Raw genomic sequence first — 23,277 nt, 5'->3', positions numbered from 1 at the left:
TTTCAAACTGGCTTTATACAGATTCTTTTTTGACCGAGCGAAGTGAGGTCCAAGATTCAAGTCGATGGTTTGGCATTTCTCTTAATGTTTATATGTTTTTATGTTGCGCATTTACAGCGAAACGCGGTAAAAGATTTTCATGAAATTTGACAGGTATGTTCCTTTTTTAATTGCGCGTCGACGTATATACAAGGGTTTTGGAAATTTCGCATTTCAAGGATAATATAAAAGGAAAAAGGAGCTTCCTTCATACGCCAATATTACCGTAAAAATCAGACTATAGAATAATTCATCATAAATCAGCTGACAAGTGATTACACAGATGTGTGGAGAAGCCAGTCTATTGCTGTATTTCCATAAGGTCTATAGTTTTAATCAGGAACTTGTGGATGAGAATACTGCGTGAGATCTACTGTTCACAGAACTACTAGTATTAATCTTAAAAAGATCACTCGTTTGGTCCAACTCCAGCCTCAAACTCAACATTGATGATTAGCAAACAACTTCTCTTGGAATGTATCTTACCAATAGCATATGATTATGTGATCTAGACTCGAATAAATTATTCATCCATTAATAGAATATGGAAAATGAATATTAAGATATCCTGATATTATTCCATGGAAATTAGAAATAAACCAACAACTATCCCAACTGGTAATAACATTTTGTAATACACGTTTTACCTGTAATTTCATTTCAAATTGGAATAGGCTACATGCATGAATGCAGAATTATTTCTACATTATTTTGAATGAAATCATAACTATCAAGACCTGTATCCAGAAATAACAGATGTGCTCGATCAAATAGTTGAGCTATCAACTAATTAGTAGGACATGTAGCTACTCCATTCCGTACTTCCATCCTGGCAAGTTTGAATATTCAAATCGTAACCGTCAATTAGTGCATGGATGAAAGTTCAGAACTTTCGCTCGGCTCCAGAGTTACGGCAATTGATGCTTCAATTGTTATCATTGTTGTACTCATGTGTGATGAAATGTGGGAAGTATGTTACACAATACAGATACGGATTTGAGATACTACAGCGGAATCCACTTCATAAAACTGTCAGCATTCCTTGAAACATAATATCAATGCTAATTGTTTAAAGTGAATCTCACCATGAGAAAAGATCTTCTTCTTCTACTTCCTCCTTCTCGTCTTCATTATTATTATTTTTCTTCTTCTTTTTCTTCTACTTCTTTTTCTTCTTCTTCTTCTTCTTCTTCTCCTTCTACTCCTTCTTCTTTTTCTTCTTTTTCTTCTTCTTCTTCTTCTTCTTCTTCTTCTTCTTCTTCTTCTTCTTCTTCTTCTTCTTCTTCTTCTTCTTCTTCTTCTCTGATTCTTCTCTCTCTCTTCTTCTTCTTCTTCTCTTATTCTTCTTTCTTCTTCTTTTCTCTTCTTCGTTCTTATTCTTCTTCTTCTCTTCTTCTTCCTCTTCTTCTTCTCTCTTCTTCTTCCTTTTCTTCTTCTTCTTCTTCTTCTTCTTCTTCTTCTTCTTCTCTTCTTCTTCTTCTCTTCTTCTTCTTCTTCTTCTTCTTCTTCTTCGTCTTCTTCTTCTTCTTCTTCTTCTTCTTCTTCTTCTTCTTCTTCTTCTTCTTCTTCTTCTTCTTCTTCTTCTTCTCCTTCTTCTTCTTCTTCTTCTTCTTCTTCTTCTTCTTCTTCTTCTTCTCTTCTTCTTCTTCTCTCTCTTCTTCTTCTTCTTCTTCTCTTCTTCTTCTTCTTCTTCTTCTTCTTCTTCTGTCACGTTATTCTTTATATTTAAATAACGATTAGCCTCCTGCTTGGCATCAGTCGGAGAGCATGAAAATTTGATATAATTATATAATAGGTCGTGGTTTTTTAATAGGATTCAGTCTCATAAAATCTTCCTAGGCCCAGGTATGAGCTTCCCCTATAACTCTTGTAATTCATTAAAAATAAATATATATAAATATGATACTTATACTATAGTGTTGAGGAATTAAAATAAATGCAACCACTAAACATTTTGATACATATATTAAACAAATAATGCAAAAAATAGATCGAGGCAAAAAATATATAAAGAGCGATAAAAAATATAATATAAAAATAAAAATAGAACAATAATTGAAATCAGTAAAATATCACAGGCTAAACTTTATACTGTAGATTTATGGCACGAATCATTACCATGTGCCTTTATCTTAAAATCATATGCACCTTTTGCATGTAGCTGCGATATGCGCTTGCTAATACTTGTCGACTTGGACAATTCAATTAGAAATAGGTTCTTTAAGATCAACTTGATAAATTGTCAATAATAATCCAAATATATATATATTCTCTAGTACTTAGTAGATTTCTTGTATTGAATATTATTTTATCTCAGAGTGCAAGATTCGGCACCTGATGGAATAGGTAGAGCAATTCATCTAGTGAATTAGAGCTATAACAAACTATCGCAAATTATATCGCAATATTAAATATCATACGAATATGTTTTAATAGCCTAGATTTTATACTTCTTTGATTCAATGGAATTTTCTGAAATGTATGATCTATATTTTCCTTCAATAAACATATTTAATACTAATTTTACTTGCGCAAGTATTTTTCTTATTAAATTCTTAATTTATAATAAAACCCCTTCGACGAGCTAGCTTGATCATTAGATAGATTCGAAGCACTAGGGCGCCCATCACTAATTCAATATTTATCACTCACGTGTCGAAAATCTTCATAAGCCGCCGATGTCGATCCAACTCCTGGTGGTCCTGGGATATGGTAGCCGAATCGTCTCTTCCAAGGGGTTATAAATTTATTTGAAATTGAAAATGACTTCTGCTTTACAAGAGCATCACAAAGTCTTTTAAGAAATTTAATAATTTGATCTAACTTTAACTTTTACAATTTATTAGCAAGGTATTACGCTCTAAAATATTTAGGGTCCTCTCATGGTGGCATTTGGCTGGCGAGTGATGTTCTCCTTTCTCAATTTTACAAATCTTATTTCCGACTTTCAAATTAACATAAAATTTGAATATCTTAGTCCTCCGCCATTTAGGTTCAAATAGATCGTACAAAAAATATCAAATTATTACTTAGGTTGTGCGTTTAATAATTTCTTTGCCTTCGGGCCATATCTATAACATAGACTATACAATAATTTAACATAAATCCAGAACATTTATATAAATATATAGAAATATTTTTGAATTGGCATACTATTGCCGCCTATTAACTGCTATTGTGCTATTGGTGCATGCAAATTTGATTCAGTATTCATGCGCCTGGTACCTCCTATTTCCTGAATACACTTAATTATTTTTATTTGATTTTTACTTATGCTCTCTACATGCTAGCTAATATTCTATATACTAATATTTGTTTCATGCTACCTAATAGTTATCCACGTGATCATGTGTTCTTTCACATTGCATACTGTTTTGTTGCAATAGAGCTCTGCCAAGGGGTTTGGTCAGATTCTACGTTGCTCGATTTGGTCGATCTTTAGGTCGCGATCCCTGAATGCATATACCTAACCTCAATCTTCAAAATATTTTATATAATAATATATTATTAGCAACAAATTCTTTCAAATCCTTTTTAGGTTTTTGTACCGTTTAGCCAGAACAAGCGATGCTATCTAATCTTAATTATTATCTATTTGGCGATATTAGCCAGTTACTTATTTCAGACCTATTAATATTTCGGTTAGGGATTTTTATCTACCCAAATTCCGATATTTTACACTTCTTAAGTAGTATCATCTCATTCACAAGTAGTATTCATGTGTTCCTCTTCATCCTCAGTATTAAATGCTCATTTCCTCCAAATTATTCATAATATTTTTTCTCTCTTCCTCGTCCCTTCCACAACGTTTCTTCACTGTCTATTCATCATTTTCGTTTCCCTCTTCTTCTATGAATTTCCCTTTTCTTTCTCTTCACCTATAAATTTGGAAGAAAAATAGCACAAGGACTACCTTATCATTTTATCTACCAATATTATCACATTAGTAGAGAGTTAGTGGGGAGGATATTTTTAATATTCTTCCCAAAGAATGGACATTGATATGTCCAAAGCTCCGCCAATTTATTTAGATGCATAACAATATGATTATTATCCATAGTTATTATATTACAAATTGCTTTTTCATATCATATACAGTTCAATAGTTATTTTCTTAGTCTATATTATGTAAATTCATCTATAACTTTGCTGTATTGTAAGCTATTGTATATAAGTGTATAAGCCAGTATATATTGTAATCTACATAAATAAAGTACTCAATCAATCAATCAATCAATCAATTAGTGTCATTTGCATTTTGAATAAAAAAATAAATAAAGAATACATAATAATTCTTGAACGCCCTTATTCCACGTTATTCTTTCTTCAAATCAAATATTCTTCTACTTCTTTCTGCTATTTTCTGTTGGTTTTTCTCATTATTGAGTCAATCTTCTTCCTTATCTCATCCAATCATTTTCGTACATTCTATCAGTCCAATCCACCTTTTCCTGCTCATTACCAATAGCAATTTATCTTCAAATAGGACAGTTCTCCCTAGCATTCTTCTTACTTATTCTCTAATACTTCTTCTTTCAATCTTCTCGTTCAATCCAGTAATAATATTCCCTATTAATAATATTCCAGAAATAATATTCTCGTTCTTCCCTATTAATATTCTCATTTTTCTTCAATGATTTTCTCCAACATTTCATTTTAATTTTCTCTCTTCTATTTTACTCCAATGTTTTCTCCGACAGTTCATTTTGTCTCTTCTATTTTACTTCAATGTTTTTTCCGAAAATTCATTTTCACTTTTCTATTTTACTTCAATGTTTTTCCGGCAACTCATTCCTCTCTTCTTTTTAGTTCGATGTTTTTTCCAACATTTCATTCTCTCTCTTATACAAATCAATTCTCCTTGTCCATCTTCTTCTCCTCCCTTCACACATTCTTATGAGGCAGCCACAATCATCCTAGACACTTACCTCAACCTACACACGCACGCTCCTTATGAATAGCAAATTGGAGGCGAGAATACCAAATTGAAATTGAGTAACAATGTATAGTGAGTGCTTGCTGCGCTGCGCTGCGCTGCGATGAGATGGTGTGATATGTTGAGTGAGGTGATTGGGACTAGTGAGATCCACCTCGAATTGTCAACATCCCTCATAAGATAACATCAATGCTCCCCATGCAACTGATGCTGACTGTGAGAGGTGAATCGGACAATAGTCGAGTGAATTGAGAAGGTGCAGTTTCTGAATCCCGAGGGTGATTCTGTTGAGTATGGGAACAGAGATATCCATCCCACTCCGCGACACTCTTGATCTCCTGATATTCGGTTCCCACACAACCAAAAGTACAGACAATTTCCTCTCAGTTTTCTCTCACACTCTCTTTCTCACTCTTTTTGTAGCTCCCCTATCCCTTCTTGTCAAAATCACGCACTCTCTCTAACTCTCTCACTGTCTCTATCTCTCTCTAACACCTTCTATAACTTTACATATATCTTTTTCGTCATAAGTCTCTCACTGACTAACTCTTCATCCGTGAATTAATTCGAAAAATGGAATATGAATGGAAAGAATGCAAGACAAGTAAGTTGTGGAGTAGACTATAATGATGAAGAAAAGAGATATCACTCGTTTGCTCAATTCCTCCTCTGGTTTCGTAGCAAAATGATCACAAATAGAGCAACTGGTTCATTCCACCTCTAAAATGTGTACATCTCAATAAAATGATATTCTATAGGTACCACTTTTATCACCACACATTTTTCGAATCACTCTATACCAATAAAAATATTATTGTCTTCATGAATAAGTTTGGAAGGGTGAATGGTACCTTGATTGCGAAAAGATGATACACCCTATGAATAAAATCGAAAATTATTCAAATTGCAGAAATAACAATTTCCTGAAACGCTAGTCGATGGAAGAAATAGAAAATTCGAGTACAAGAAAACTATTGTATTGAATTTTTGCATTGTTGAGATAAGAGGATGGTATTGGGTGATTCTGCTTGAATGATTCAGGTAAATGGGATCTGACCTGACAGCTGATAACTAGTCCTTTCGAATTCAGATACTAGAATTACTTTATGAATCGATAACACCTCACTTCATATTGATTTATTCGATAAGATATTCGTTAAATGTGATTGCTATGAAGATGAGATAGATGGAGAGATGGGATAGTTAGTTTTATTCTTTATAAACATATCAAGTGTTGTGGGCGAAGTTGAGACGATAAGACGCAATAACCTCGGATCTCATAAGCGGGTTAACCGGTTGTCCCATAAGTGAAGTGTTGTAAAGGAGAAGATCACCGTACACTTTAGTGAGATTCGCGTTTAAATATCATCATCTGAATAGCTTTGGTTTGTGATCCTTGTCTATTATACAACAGAGCTGATAGCTCTATCCTTTCACGATTCGACACCGCTGGCAAAATTTTTATAGGCTATGAAAAATATAAAATAGACTACCGGAATATTTATTCTCAATAACTATTATGGAAATTTATTTTGCATCTTGAGAAGATATATATTCATTTGAGATATTTTATAATTGATCATAGTCAACAATAATCAACAATTTGTATTATATCAGATATACCGGGTTGACTTGAATCACAGCTATATTATGAAAAACGACGAAAAATTGAACATGCAATTATGCCATCCTATCAATGATTTCACTGGAGATTGGTTGTTTCTAAAGAAATTTTGTAACTCAGTTTAAAATATCAGCACTCCTTATGAATAACATAAACATTCCCAATTCAATTAATGCTGAACGTTTGATGTAAATTTCGTTATGAATGATAAATGGCAGAATTCATTACTTATCAATATTCAATAAACTACAAGGCAAATTGATCAAAAAGCTGATTACGGAACACCCTCAGTAAAATCAACCATTTTCATTGGTGAATGACAGTGGTCAGCCGCTTTCTACGCCACACAATTTCAACCAATCACATGCCAGCAATGGCGTCGTACTCTCTTAAAGCTCTGCCATTGGTTGCCATGCAAATCTAAACGGTAGTCATTTGGTGTACTGTAATAAGTGTAATATCCGTGAAATTATTCATTTAAGATAATATTCTCATGAACTCTCTAGATTAGCATGTGATCAATATTTTCTGACTTGATTTGTTTGCTTTGATAATTGGATTTTGTAAATAATTCCAACCTGCTATAGGATAATTTCCTAAAAAACAACTGTATTAAATAATAAATAAAAAAATAGAACGGTAGCCATTTGGTTGAACGATTCTGAATCGATTGATTGGTGAATTTGGTTTTTAACGTGAGAGATATTGACATCCCGAGGGATATTAATTATGCGTATTACATGGACATGTAGTATCATTAAGTATAAATCAAAACGTTAAAGGGTGAGCTCAATATTGTCTAACTTGAAATAAGATTGCTTATTGAGTAGAACATAGAGAGATTGTATTAGATCAATTAGTTGATAAGGAATACTTTGTCAGTTAAAATCTTGACCTGTTACTGGATCCTCAGCTTGATTTCTCTGTGGTATTGGTGTTACACTTATCAGGTTATTATATATTTAACTGGGCTATTCAAAACTAGAGAGAAGATCAGGAGAAAAGAATAGAGAGGTATCCAAATCATGAATAGAAAATGAGCTTAGAAGATGCGTAGCAGAAAAATTTTATTCTCTATGGATTTTTGATTCGGCGAGAATATCAGTAATTTATTCAGACTAGTGAATTAATAGTACTGTACTTTATAGGATTCCTTCCCCTTATTATCCCCCTATGGACTATGGAATCTTTATCTTCTCCTGGAACAGTTCGTCAGTATGCCCTCTTAAATAATTCAAGAATACTCTGCATTTTTCGAAATACTTCACTGAAAAATCATAGTCAAAAAATGTTACTCTGTATCTCGAAAAATACTATTGAGAGTAGGAGTCCACTTCTACAATATGAAGTAAACATTTTGTGAAGTCATGTTGTGAGCAAGTGAGCATGTTATGACAGGATTTCCATTTCTTCAAAGAGACAGTCTTCTTGCAGACATTCTCTTCACATTCATGAAGACATCATAAATAATAACATGTACAAAGGGATGAATCATTTCGCACCAATAAACAACAAGAATGTATGGGGAGAAAAAGTAGAAGGGGTGGAGAAATACGGTAGGATGAATCTGAGGAAGGGGGAGAAGAAAGAGAAGAGAACAAGGAGAAAAAGAAGGAAAAGTAAAAGGAGAAGAAGAAAAAAGTGGGCGTTTGAAACTTTTCGGCGCTAACATCCGGTCTTTTCTTTGACAGTGGAAAGGGTGAAAGCTAGACGCCGAAATTCATTAACTTCCTTCTGGAAAAGTTGAATTTCTTATCTCACTTTGCTCGAACTTCATGTTTACAAGACAAATAAATAATGATCCATGATCGTAATAGCTTGATCTATTCAATTCATTTTATTCATCTTCATCGCCACCACATAACTTTCTCTACTTTCTTTCTAGTAGCAATAAGGTTGATAATTGTTTGAAAACCTTTATGTATGATTCAACACAAGATGTAGAAAATTGATAAATCATTCATTTCTTGGGAAATTACTACACATTGCGTAATCTGAACAAAGAAAACTCGAAGCGATCAAATTTGTAGAATATCATTGAGGATTCTCAATCTTTTTTGATAGCTTTTTACTTTCCTAATATCGGTGTTGCCATCTTCACGTATGAAATTAGGTGTCAGTGTACTGATAACTATTGGTAACAGTTCTAAAAGAGGAAGTACGGTACTGTTGTTCTCTCGCAGTCAAATATATAATTTATCTAATCATGTAAAATTATATCATACCTACTCGTAACAAAAGCACAATAGGCTAATACCCAAAACTGTCCTTTTTCAAATGTCATCATTCAAAGTGAACATCCGGTTGGATATGATCAGTAGCCTAATTTTGCTCAGGAATGTGCACTAGAAACTCGCTGATTCATCGGCAACTAAACTGCTATTCAAAACTACTTTGTTATAACTAGAAATGAATCGTTCAATTTGAGCTTCACAGAATAAGAGAAAATGCAAGGAAACTACAAACTTTGAAATACACAGGACAATACCACTTAACACAACTATAGATACATATGGAACTGATGTTATACAGTTATATTATAAATGAACTAAACTTCTACAAACTGAACTGGATGCTGAAAATCCAGAATGGTCTGACGGAATAGACTATTCAAACTATTCCGACAATCGATTACACAGAAATATTGTTTGCCTTTCACCCCCTTCATTTGATATAATTTCGAAACAATGTTGAAGTGATTTGGAACCTACCTCTTTTAATGTCCTTGAATGTATGAGTTGTTGATTTGCATGAGTTATAAAAAGGTATACAAATCATATCATGTTCTGTGTTAGTGTTATTACAATACAGTAACCTGAATGATCAGGTGTCATATCTAAGAGCTACCAACAACTCAACCCACAAGTACAGAATACACATGATATATTTTTATTGTAGTTTTCTCTGCTACAAGCTGGAAGCTATTACTGATGATGATTTCTTGAATATTCTATTTGAGTTTTGTGTCAATAGAATTATTCAAGACAGACTGACGTCTGTATGCATTACAATATTCCAACACTGGATAGCGAAACGTTTGTCTTTTTCTGTGTAGTACCATAGACTAAGTGAACAGCCTAGTAAATCGACAGGCTAGATCTGTGGTAGTATGTTCGCCTGGTTTTACAAATAGTATCTTACGTAACATGGACGGGAAGGGGCCCTTTGCAGGCGAGAATGATGTTTCTAGTCGAGGCGTTAGCCGAGACTAGAATTTCATTCCAGCACTGTGAAAGACATTCACGTCCAAGTAACGTACACTATTTTTTGTCATAATGATATAAAGAAGAATAATTTGAGAAATAGAAAACATTACCTGCTTGTTACCACATGCATTCTATAAACATAACCTAGTTTAAAAATTCCGAATCAGGAATTTTGTGGAATTTGACAAAACTTCCTCCTGGAGCGCTGAAGGTGTTTTTTTTTTGTATCAGTTTTGCTGTCCCTATTCCGGAACTACTCGAAACTACTCGGAACATATTCGACTGTAAAGAAAACATATGGTTTCATTACAGTAGTATGCTGTAATGAGAATCATATGTTCATTAAATTTGTTCTGCAAACAGCTGTTTACCGGCTTGATTTCATGCATGGAAAACAGCTGTGATTGAATGACTATGACAAAAAAAAAACATAAAGCTAAAACACCTGTGAAATAAAATTTGTTTGTTATTCTGATTTCAGACACTAGGCGCAACCAGGAGCACTGAGAAGCAACTACCAGGAGCAGCCAACAGGAGTAACTACCAGGAGCATAGGAGGTAGCAACAGCGATGCGACTGTATCTGTGGCTTGCGTGGAGCCTGTGGTTGGTTTGCGGCGTGCTGGGAGGCTACCAGGGAGGCAGCAGCAGGGGAGATCGCCCGCGCACGATACGTGGCTTCAAGAATGGCATCTCGTTGTCAACGGCCAGGGGATTCGGCAAGCGTAGCGGGCTCGCCGATTCTGAACAGTGGTTGTTCAGTGCTGACAAGGAGAGGTGGGTGAAGGCTGGAAGGAAAGTTGAATAAATTGACTCAGGAGTCAGTATCCTTGAAAAGAAATCTACTTCAATATAATAATTTCTTGACGGTAGAATAAAATATAATTTTTGGGATTAGCCATTTGAAAAAAATAGAAATGAAATTTCAAGTACTTTCTTGATTGACTTTTGAACTATTTTCCACGACACTACATTCAAGTTTTTACAGTCAGCGTTGAAAATGGATTTACAAATCAGAAAGCGCTCCACACTTAGGCTAGGCGTACACCAGTTAGTCAAGACAAGACATGATCAGACACGTTTACTCACAATACTTCACATTGCTGCTTGTGACGCGACGCAACTCACACTGATTAGTCATTGAAATTAGACATGTCTTCATTAGCAACTATGTGAAGTACTGTGACCAAACATGACTAGTCTTTTTCTTGACTAACCGGTGTACGTCAGACTAGTGGGTACTAGTTTTAATAACTTTTATTTAAAAAACTTTACTGTAGTCAAAATAGTTCAAAAACGAGTTATTTACTAGCAGTTCGTCATGGAATGTGTAATTGATGATTACTTTCTTGAGTGTAACAATTGTTTGAGAGTTTGATAATTTGAAGAATATTTGTAGAACTGGATGAATAGTTATTGTGTTGTAGTGGAAGTCAAAGAGCGATGGATACTGGGTTTGAGGATTGGTTCGATATAGCAGAGAATCGGATAGGAAGAGGTTCTCTTGTTTCATTATTTGGTGTTGTTCCAAGAAACCAACTCGCTTCTTTCTTATATTGTAGATGAAATTATTATTGACAAGTAGAATTATTCTTGCACAGTGTACTGGCTGTACAAGGGAAGGTGTTTGAGAGGCAGGTGATGATTGGTAAAAGTAGCTCTCAGGAACTGGTATTATCATGTAGACCAAGATGATTTGAGCAATCCAGTCGCATAGCTTTCATGAATATCAATTGATTGAAAAGTTCTGTTGCAATATTAATCTTCAATAAAATGTATTGGTGGAATCAGCACCAACATTGATGCTATCTGCTATCCACATGATATTTGCCGTTGAAAATTCAATCTGACAGTCAACATTATTTGCGAACCATTATGAATACGAAAAAAGGAATATGAGTTGAAAGGTGGAAGGTTAATAAAAATAATCATTAAATTGACGAAAAAGTGGATCCTTCTTAGGATAGTCCAGGTCGAACAATCTAATCTTTCAGCCTGGATAAAAACAGTTGATGATGTGTGAAATTTGTAAAGGCGATGAAGAAGTTTTTGAAATTGAAAATATTTTGATATTGTTTAACTCAAATTGAAAGCCATTATCTCATCTCAAATAATAGTGGCTATTGGTTTGTGGTTAAACGATCACAAGCAGGCTCTTGTGAATTTTTAATGTTTATTTGCTTTTATATTTTGTATTAAGAATTTTCGTAGCACAATAAAAGATGAATCCAACCAAAGTGATTTCACGGACATTTCATATTATTACTGACCTTCAAAATTTAATAACTTACAATAAATGTTTACAATGAATAAGTCAAGTCTATTATTTGCATCAACAGCTCCATTCCCTACCAATAATGATGAAGGAAAGGGAAAGTACTCCAAACTTTCATAATTAACTGTTACTCAGCCGTCATTAGCTGCTTTCTAATTTGAAAATTAACGCGAAGTCCCTCATGAAAACTGAGTAGACATTCTCTCATCAAACAAACAGAATATTTCCAGGAATATTTCATCAGCAGATAGTAAACATTATTTGCGAACCATCATGAATACGAAAAAAGGAATATGAGTTGAAAGGTGGAAGGTTAATAAAAATAATCATTAAATTGACGAAAAAGTGGATCCTTCTTAGGATAGTCCAGGTCGAACAATCTAATCTTTCAGCCTGGATAAAAACAGTTGATGATGTGTGAAATTTGTAAAGGCGATGAAGAAGTTTTTGAAATTGAAAATATTTTGATATTGTTTAACTCAAATTGAAAGCCCATTATCTCATCTCAAATAATAGTGGCTATTGGTTTTGTGGTAAAACGATCACAAGCAGGCTCTTGTGAATTTTTAATGTTTATTTGCTTTTATATTTTGTTATTGAGAATTTTCGTAGCACAATAAAAGATGAATCCAACCAAAGTGATTTCACGGACAATTTCATATTATTACTGACCTTCAAAATTTAATAACTTACAATCAATGTTTACAATAAATAAGTCAAGTCTATTATTTGCATCAACAGCTCCATTCCCTATCAATAATGATGAAGGAAAGGGCAAGTACTCCAAACTTTCATAATTAACTGTTACTCAGCCGTCATTAGCTGCTTTCTAATTTGAAATTAACGCCTTTCCCTCATGAAAACTGAGTAGACATTCTCTCATCAAACAAACAGAATATTTCCAGGAATATTTCATCAGCAGATAGTAAACACCTCCAAGTTTGATGATCGGGAATGGAGGAAGAGGAAGGGTAGAGAATGGAAACAGAGAGGGAACTAGTGATAGGGTGGGGAAATGAAAATACTCTCTTTATTACTCTTTATTAGGCGGAGTTAGGACTAGAAAGTCCTTTCTACCACTCAACCTTAAAACTGAAGCTGGGGAAGTAGGATGGAAGAGGGGAAGTAGGAAGGTTCATCAATGTTACGAAATTTCAAGACAAGTTCATCAACTCAAGAAGTTTCTCGTTCTTTCTGGACTTGTGATGTTCAGTATACATCCGCTATAATTCCGATAAGGATTGAGCCAGAATAAACTATAAATTGTTCGTTCATTGAATTCAATGGTCTAGTCCAGTTTATTGTAGGGGTCAACAGCTGACCGTCAGCTGCATGAACATCCAATAATCAAATTTAACCGACGCAGAATGATTTCATTGCATTGACGTCACACTCGTTTATTGGCTCCATCATCATTTCAGAACGGTTAAAAATGTCATTGAATTTTTGTAGAATCTTTTTTGTCTTATGAGCTCGAAATTAATGATTGATCCATATATACAAATCCAGTGACATTGTTTTTCAACTTGAGTTTAGCACTTGCTTCACTATAACTCTAGAATAATGTAATAATGTGATATGATATTGGGTTCGGTGTAATGAAATGGAATTGGTTCACTCACACTATTATTCATAATTTGTGATTTGAAAATTGAATATTGAATTTGAAGCCAATTAAATATTTCTCATCCATCTCAGGCCTCTCCCGAGTTTTGGATGAACACGTTAAGTTGTCGGTCCCGGCTGCGAAATAGCAGTCATAAGGTCATGTCAGAGGTCATGAAATTGATCAGGTGCGACTTCTAACACCAGACCTGAGCCAGCCAGGTCACTAGATTTTATTATTATATTTCTCATCTATGATGGTCAATTTTAAGTAGGGTTTCATGCTATATATAGGACGACCTGAGACTAGCTCATCTTCTTATTCATTTGGAACAATAATTCATGGAAAATACTGTATTCAAAATTATAAAGAACCTGAAATTTATCAGATGTGAGCTGGAGATCTTTGATATCAAATTTTAACAGTTAAGTTTCACTTCATCTAAGATAGTAAGTTATGTATACTATCATGCAAAATGAAAATGAACTTATCAGAGTGTGAGATATTCTACCACCTATAGATATACTGTGCAAATGTAGTTTTAGTTGAAGTGTATTCAGATCATAGAGAAACAATAGCATAAGTAGATATCCCATGGTATAGGGAATTTATGTCGCAACTTTTACTGTTATATCAAGCCCATTACTGTCGACTATTGTCAATTTTTACTGTTTTGTTGGGGTGATAGTGTATGAACGGCACAATTTGAGAGACTACCAGCGTTACACATATGCATAGGAAAGAACTACGTGAACTATCGGCTTGGGATAACAGTAAAAGTTGCGACATAAACGCCCTATACCATGGGATATCTACTTATGCTATCGTTTCTCTATGATTCAGATTCACTTCTACGTCACCTGTGGTTCAAGTCTTAATATAACCTTTGCAATGATGATTGGACAGATAAAAACCTTTGAAAGCAATATGGGATCCTGTTTATTTTTCCAACAGCTTTGATGATGAGCTTTTGAATTATATATATCATGCAATCTAGGGTTTTCTGCTGTATTCACAGCGGCTATGCCTGTATGCAGAGGAATGGTTGCTTTTTCTCAGAAATCCGAATGAAAGTGGGCCTCATCTGCTGTTTTACAATATCTTATCCCATTTTTTACTTTTAATTCATTTGTCTGAAGTATGTAACTGATTGTGACCTCATAATTCCAAGAGATTCAAAACATTCAGCTTCAATGATTCTCGCAAATTTGTGAAATGTTTCAATCATCCCTCATGTAATTCATACAAATTTGTTATTCCTTTTTAGAAGCAATATATTAGAAGGTGATATCCCACAGAAGGATAATATCGTCTACAATCATTATAATATCTCCAGCTATGATATTTCACAATATTCAGCAGTTTTGGGCAAATGCCTGTTGTTTTTACCTGGATTGTATTTGCATATGAATAAATCAATAAATGAATGAATATTTCATTAGTATAAAGTTATTTGATTACAATAGAATACTATTATTCAATCATAATAGAATATTAATAGGGGGTTCAATGTTATAAACACTGGAATTTCTTTGAACAATGCAATCATCCTCTTTCCAATTCTTAAAGCTTCCCGCTCTAATTTTAAGAGAAAAATCGAAATAAATCATTTCAATCAATATTAATGATAGCCTGGATCAAAACGAGATTATCTTATTCAAATGTGATAACTGAAGTGAATATTCCAAGTAAATACTGTACTGTACAGCTATAAATCATTGATCAAATGCATTAAATCACCCAAGGCAATGTCTGGAGTATTGTAGATGGAGGACACCTCTGTATATACATATACAGTATGCATAATATGTATACCCTCTCAACCAAACTCAAACTAGGACAAAACTATACTATATATATGTAGTTATCACAAATCCTCATAATCAATTATTATTATAGTCGATTATAACCATTATCAACTGATTAAAACAAGATTCAATTCCGTAGAATTGGATTACTTGATAAATCTTGAATTCTTGGAAGTAGAGACTATTTCAAGATCCTAATCAATGCTTGATTGGTATAATCTTCAAGATCTCAGTTCAAAGTCGTCCAAACATTGATACACGCACTGTTCTACTTTCCAAATTTCAAGAGAATCGCTACAATGCAGAATATAACCGAGTGTGAATTGTTGTAACGATATGTCAAGAGAATAAGAGAGGACAGCATACCAAAGTTGACGATCAATAAATTGATGGAGATGATAAAAAGGAACATAGGAAGAAGAAGAAGAAAAAGAAAAACATAGAGAGAAAGGTGGAAGCATAAAACATAGAGAGAAAGAATTGTGGAAGAAGGAGAAGAAAAAAATGAAGAAGAGGTAGCAGAGAAACCTTTAGAAATTGTAAAATGTCACTATAAGACCTATCAAGATTAATGCTATGAACAGGAACTCTGTTTTCTTTCAAAACGTATGTGATAAAAATAATGTATCTGTGGAAAACAATGTAAAGTGTTAGCGTGAACCAGTCCAGTATTACTGAAATTCACTGGATTTTTTGATTGACCGTTCCGGATATTGGATTCTCTTATGACGACTCATACAAATTGATTCCATGAAAATCAACTGAGTAGAAAAGAAGCTGGATGAAGAATTTGCAGACATTCAAAATGGTTCTGAAGTAGAAATACGAGAACGACAAAATAATTGCGTTAAAAAAATAATTGCATTAGATCGTCTCCAAAGCACTTAGAAGCCAAAGTAAGAAGAACCATTTTTCCTCATTGGAGTTAGCAGGTAGACTTTCAGCCCTCAGAGCTTGAAACAGAGCTTAGAAAATAGGATTACACTGTAGTAGCTTGTTAGGATAGAAAGTTACATTTGTAGTTTTTGTATGATTGTCCGATGTTGATAAAAATATAGCTTCCAAGTCAAGCTCTGATGCTTTTTGATCGTATAGACTTGGAAAATATTCCACCATATTGGATAGTTCTTCACATGACTTCAAGGATTCAAGATCGTCAATAATGTGAAGAACTATTGACGGTATAACTACTCATATCTGTGGTCAATGTGAAACGAGTTTAAAGTATTTTAATTTTACTGACTGCCAATATAATGTAAGATTGAGGCATGCATACTTTCAAATTGCCTATTTCAAAAAGCTATTGATATATGATTATATAAGATTTCATTATAATGCAATAAACTTGACGTCTGCTGCGTTTATTGTACTGTGTCAGATATGTTTATTGTTCCAGTTGAGTTGAATGTTCCATTAAATTGACACACAGTTACACATCTTTGGCACACAAGTAATTAAACATAATACTCTGAATGGAGTCATATGATTGGTATTTGTCTGACTAATCAAGTTGGAATGCTGTCATTGACTGAGACAAGACACGCCCACGGATGATTTGCCTTGTCGTGTCTTGTCTAGACCAATGACAGCCTTACACTTTGATTACTAAACCAATAATACGGCTCCACTAACTGTCCAATAAGTTATGGTTTCATTCTTTAGATCCAAGATATTAGTTTCTAGAGATTGATGATGCTACAACCAAAATAGTATTTCTTTTGTTTCATGCTCTAGATATTATTTTTTAAAGATTAATGATATCACAAATAGAAATTGTGTTTCTCAGTTTCATTTTCAAAGTATCAAAAAAAATACTGTAGATTCATAATTTAGAACTCTATTGTCCTCTAAAGGTTACGGTCTGACAATGTTACAGACATTAGCCAAGACATAAAGTCAATTGAATAAAAGCTAGCAATTTTTATTTTGGGATTCTTTTGCAATGATTGTACCATATAATAGTTCAAAATCCTTTTACAAAACTCAATCTCACTTTTTCGCAATATTTTGTATTCTACAATAATTGAACAATGTTCATTCATTTATTTATTTATCAGGTTAGCACAAACAATACAATGATTGGGAAAGAAAAAACATGCTCTTGCCCAAAATGTTTTCAATTTCCTAATTTAGTTCCGAATTGTTCAAATATAATAGGTTATGTCCATTTCAATTTTCTACACCTGAGAAAATTTTCTACACTTGGGATTTTTTTTCATGTTGTTTCCCTCAATATTTTTCCTTCTTCAATTTTATCCATAGTCTAATCTGTACATCTTTGTTGCAGTTTCCCTGCTGACTGGTTCGCTGATGAGATGAGCAAAAATCCGGAATTGGCGAAAGTGATCGTGCAGAAGTTCATCGATTCGAACCAAGATGGCCGACTATCGTCCGACGAACTCCTTCGACCCCTCTACTCAGAAAACTGAAACCATTTCTCATCTTAATTCTGTTGAAACACAAAATATTCCATACTGTACCTCTTACAAGATTCAACTGTTATTGATCTTTGATTTCCATTATTATCATCAAGAGAAATACGATAGTTTTATGTGAAAATGGTGTAAAATAACAAGAAAATTCACACTTCTGGCGGAGATAAAAATTGAATTTCGCCCTCTTTCCCTAATAGTATTCAGGAAATACAAGCATTCCAGGTCAAAATACTGTGAAATAATCGCACATATTACACTGCTGTTAGATCGATTTCAATCAATCATCTTCCTCTATTATCATCAAGAGAAATAGATGAATAATTTCAGTACACTAACTTGAAAACACTGTAAATTCTTCCGAAAAAATAGATTCTTTCAATCCCCAAAACTCCCACCTATCTATTGTTTCTCTCCTTATTATTTTCCTCTTCGTCTTTTCCTTTAGTTACCAGAAAACTTAATCTCCACCTTCACATCTCTATTTTCACCTTTGTAGAAATCCAGTATAAGACATAAAATTACACATAATTTTTATTTCTGGAACAAATCAGCCAGTTCTCAATCATCAAAGTATTTCTCCTTCTTCTCTATAGGTCTCTTTGTTATTTTGCACCTCATCCTTTTTTATTCCCTCTCCCATACTTTTTCAATATTCTTTTTTTTGCAGGCTCTATTAGGCTGGGAGTTGAGAGAGAATTTCTCTATTTATTCTTGTCTATGGAGCTTCCTATTCCATCCTAATCCTCCCTCTCTCTTCCACCACAGACAAACAAAATAACTCTCCCTTCTTTCCTCCCTCATTTTATTCTGCCAATCACCCCAATCGCCACTCCCACCCACATAAACCCAGCGAAAAATCCAGCAGTCATTCTGGCATCGTCCTTCATTCCTATTATTTTGCTGACAGAATTGAGACGAATCATCCCGCAAGTCATCTCAAAATTCCCTGTTATAATAATTACTGATCTTGAAAAAATGGAAAGATGAATGGATTTGAGTAGATAGATTAATGTTAGGGAAGTTTCAAGCTCATTATGATCTCATTAGTTCATAGCAAAGTGCTCTCAGTTCTTATTGAATTATGATTATCATAATGCAGAACTAGTATCTAAAATATCCAATATTCATTTGCTATCTCATTCACATTTGCTTAAAATACATTGCTTAAAATATATTAGTTTGGGGTCTTTTGTGATCAGAAGATGACTAATGATAAATTCTTACCACAAAAATGTATATTATTATTTTAAACAAACATTAATAACTATTGACAGTTGCTGTATATACAAATTAATTTCTTAGTAAACTAGTTATTGTATTCTCCTTACACGTTTCAATTAAAATTCCATAGCTTGATAAGTAACACGTTTTTATAGGAACTAACTCATATAATATTATTTTTAAGTTAATTTTTTGTATGTATAATAATTATTATCAATGTCAATGGATATCAATGGAGCTGAAATACTAATTGTTTATTGTACTGTATGATCATTGCGTTTCAGAAGTTCATATTTGATACTAACTATACTATCAGGGGGATCATGATAGTCCTATATTATGATTGCTTACTTTTCACTCTACTCATAATCTGTCAAACTTTAGAATTTATCATTTCTCTGGTGGAATTTGGATGTATTCTCTGAAAAGATATCACCTAGATTTTTATAAAGTGATAGGCTATTCTGTAACTTATTTATTGGAATACCAAGCGAAGTATCGATTAATGTAGTACCGTATTGAAAATTCAACAACTAAGCCATGCAGTTTGGTTGTGATTAGATGAAACCCAGTTTACTCTGTTCCCAATGCATCAAATTGAATACATGTATTCATGAATCAAAGATGAAATTATGAAGTTTATAAATTTAGATTAGTTGTAGTTCTCATAAAAACCATATTATAGGCTATAGATTTTCAGAATTTTGAACCAATTTCGTTTGATATTTTTTTAAAGTAACTATATTTGATATAATCAGATATCCATTAATATTACAGATATGTTACCATCTTCACTCAAATTCTATGAAAATCACAGAAGCAATATACGCTTTCTAGTATATAAGTCTCAGGTAATTTACACACTAGTTCAGCTTCAGATGAATTTTTCGTCTGAATTTGACAATTTTCTCATCTAAAAGGTTAAACCAGTGTGTGAGGAACTTGAATTTTATTCATCTACTGTCAGTTCTGTTGTAGAATATGGTATTTCTGAATCTGGTAAGTAAAGGTAAAGGAAAAGGTTATCTCCAATATGAAAAGTCGATTTACAGGAACTGAAAAATTTGAAGAGTTCAGTTTCCATTTGCAATATCAAATTATTCGATCAAAGAAATTATTTTTCAGTCTTCGACCATCGTTTGATGACATCATAAATCTATTTTGAAAGTGCAACATTAATTTCGAAAGCAGAAATACAGTATTCTCATATTCTATTGATTCATAATTTAAGACTACTTCAATCTGTAGATGAATCTATCAATCATGTTTGTAAGTTACTCATGGATGAAAATTTGAAATAAATATCACAAAATTCCATACCCCATTCACTATAACTACTATAACTTCTAATTATATCTACTATTATCGTATTTGTTTTGTTAGGGATACTATTATCGTAATTGGATATTTATTCATTTTATTAATTTAATCATTCAGAATTACACAACTTACAGAAAAGTACCACAGGCTTATAAGCCCAAAACGGTTCCAATTCTAATTTATACAACAGAATATAGTGATTCTATACTAATTGAATATGTTGTATATGGAATTTTCAGAATCATATAACCGTGTAATCTGTATTCAATCTTCATAATCATGTTGATGAGTTACAGTTCATAATTATTTATCCATATATGCTATCATTATAAAATGATGTGATATTGCATTATCTACTAGTATTGTATTAATTTTAAAAAATTGCCCTATCTATGATACTGAGCTTGAAACTCCCACAAATGATATAATTATTGTTCGAAATATATATTATATTCTTTAAAAAGTTTTTTGAATGATATTCGGGGTGCAAATAATAGGTTTCATACTTCCATACTGCATGTTATATTATTGTCAATGTCGTCTTATTCAATAAATTCCTGAATATATTTTTATTATTTATTGTTGTATCAATGATAACCTGGAAATCATAAACCTGCTACTTCCCTAATCCTGAATTCTTCTAACCCTATTCCAAAAGAGAATTTTCTGTAATATCGGAAATATATTATTCGAAATGAAAGTTACCTCTCATGAAACAAACTTATATGTACGTGTACTAAATCTAACCGCCGTAAAATATCATCATCTAACGATAGAAATGACATGTGAATCAATGAATGAATCAGATGTTGATCCGATTAACTATTTTTACGGCGGTTAAAATCGATTCTTTTCACGGGCCATTTTCCGTAATTGATTGACTAGAACTTAGAAGTATGGAATTTTTAGCAAATAGACAGTAGACAGTAGTAGCAAATCGACTCACTTCAAACAACCAGTATTCCTTAGAAAAAATCAATGGTCCCCCTTCATCCTGATAGTTTAAAGTGGATCTCAATATATGACTGTAACGATTTTTAACTGAAGTATAAAAAAATATATCAAATTGCCTGAAATCTCTAGAAACTGAGTTGAATGAGTCAAAATGAGAGTACTTAGCTGAATTAGCCTCAAAAGTCCTGTTCTCTTTGAACTTAAATGAGCTTCGAAATAATTCTGGGAAATAATCCATCACTAGTTTACTTAGGAGGTCGGTTTATTTGAATGCCTAAAACCGTTAGACATTCACATCAAAATATCGGCATTCCTATCAATGCTTCTTATTCAACAAATGCTGACAGATTTCAGTGAATCTTACCATTGCAGAAATTGGCGGTCTAAGAGGCGTTCCCGAAAAAATGTTGACACTGCGAATTTGGAACGCTTGGCAAAGTCAAAAAGGGAAAACTTCAAGGAATTCTATGTTGGAGTGAACCTGCAGTGATTGCTCCAATCTGAATTTTGTGAATGTTTGGATTTATAAATGAAGTAAAAAAAAAACTAAATGGCGTCGTAATGAGGGAAGATGTCATAACGGAACCAACAATTTTGAGTTTTATTTCTGCCATAGCCTATAGTTCGCGTTGACAAAAACAATGTTTGAAATGATCATTAATAAATGATATTAGAATCGTCCTCACAATCATCAACTGTTCTGTTGTACGGGTTTTCATCATCATCATCATCATCATCATCATCATCATCATCATGGAATGTACTATTTAGGGATGGGTATCGATACATCGATGTTTCAACATCAATGTTTTTAACATCGATGTTTACTGTTCGATGTTTTTCACTTATCGATGGTTTTACCTAGACATCGGTCATCCGATGTTTTTCCCAACTAAAAAGTAAAAACAAATCTAATTTTTTAATTTGATACAAGTTTTTTTTTTTTTTTTGTTTGAAGAGGATTATCTTGAGAGCAATAAGCAATAGTAACAGAATTACAATCATTATCTCTAACATATTTAGTGTAGTATTCTGTTTAGTGTTTTTTGTGAATATAGATCACTCTTGTTAAAGATCTCGCATAAGTTTTGATTTCCTGCAGATTGCTATTTTTATTTTTCAATCAGACTCTCTGTATTTTTATGTGAGACTGTTGAATACTCTTGAAGATTTACATTACTTCTGTGGCCCGTGTCAAGGTTAGATAGTTAGTTATTTAGAATTGAATAAGAGGTCGGATTCTTTGTTTCTTAGGAAGAAAGAGTTTTTTCTTACTACAATAATTATTTCCTCAACATGTGTTTAACACTAATTAATCTAGCTCTGGAAAAGAGGTCCTCGTATTGTAAGGAGTGCAGATATCCATATAAAAAAACTTAATCCATTTTCATTTCCTAAAAAATCTATCAGGTATTGAATAAATACGATATGAGTATCAATGATTGCTAAAATTAGCTTAGGGTGCTATTTCAAGACCGAATCCTCAAGGATATCCCGAGAGGTTTCAGACTAAACCATGAAGATGACAAATCTTGTGAACTAGAGTTGATGTATCTTTCTAGTCACAATCTGATTTCAATTATTCGAAAGACTGTTACTTGAATACCACAAGTCCAAAATTGCTGTGATTCCAGTTAGTAACTGTTGAAATATTGGAACAATAGCTCCAGATAAAATTGTAATCACTTTAGAAGCTCTTTTTGTGCTCTACAATCTGAGATCAGGTATAGCGATCTATCTCATATTCCAGGTACACCTGACAACAATGCTCCTTGTATTGTGAAAAACACCTAATTTTCAGCTTCAAGCATCATCACCAACTGCATTGTCCTCACATTGATATTTCGCACAACG

At 33.2% G+C, this 23,277-nt stretch overlaps 1 protein-coding gene across 1 annotated transcript in view; it reads left to right on the top strand.

Annotated features, from left to right (window-relative positions):
• Nucleotides 1–21,048, top strand: part of LOC111052211 (allatotropins) — a 94,299-nt gene extending 73,251 nt beyond the window's left edge. Inside the window, exons 3-4 of the mRNA XM_039429027.1 lie at nucleotides 10,287–10,581; nucleotides 17,781–21,048. Of these exons, the coding sequence (XP_039284961.1) occupies nucleotides 10,376–10,581; nucleotides 17,781–17,922 (348 nt within the window). The 5' untranslated portion in view covers nucleotides 10,287–10,375 and the 3' untranslated portion in view covers nucleotides 17,923–21,048. The remainder of the gene's footprint in view (nucleotides 1–10,286; nucleotides 10,582–17,780) is intronic.
• The last annotated feature ends 2,229 nt before the right edge of the window (nucleotides 21,049–23,277 follow it).

Source organism: Nilaparvata lugens, chromosome 5 (genome assembly GCF_014356525.2).
Source record: "Nilaparvata lugens isolate BPH chromosome 5, ASM1435652v1, whole genome shotgun sequence".
Taxonomy (NCBI): domain Eukaryota; kingdom Metazoa; phylum Arthropoda; class Insecta; order Hemiptera; family Delphacidae; genus Nilaparvata; species Nilaparvata lugens.
The sequence above is the reverse complement of the archived record's forward strand: the minus strand, read 5'-3'. Positions and strand labels throughout refer to the sequence as shown.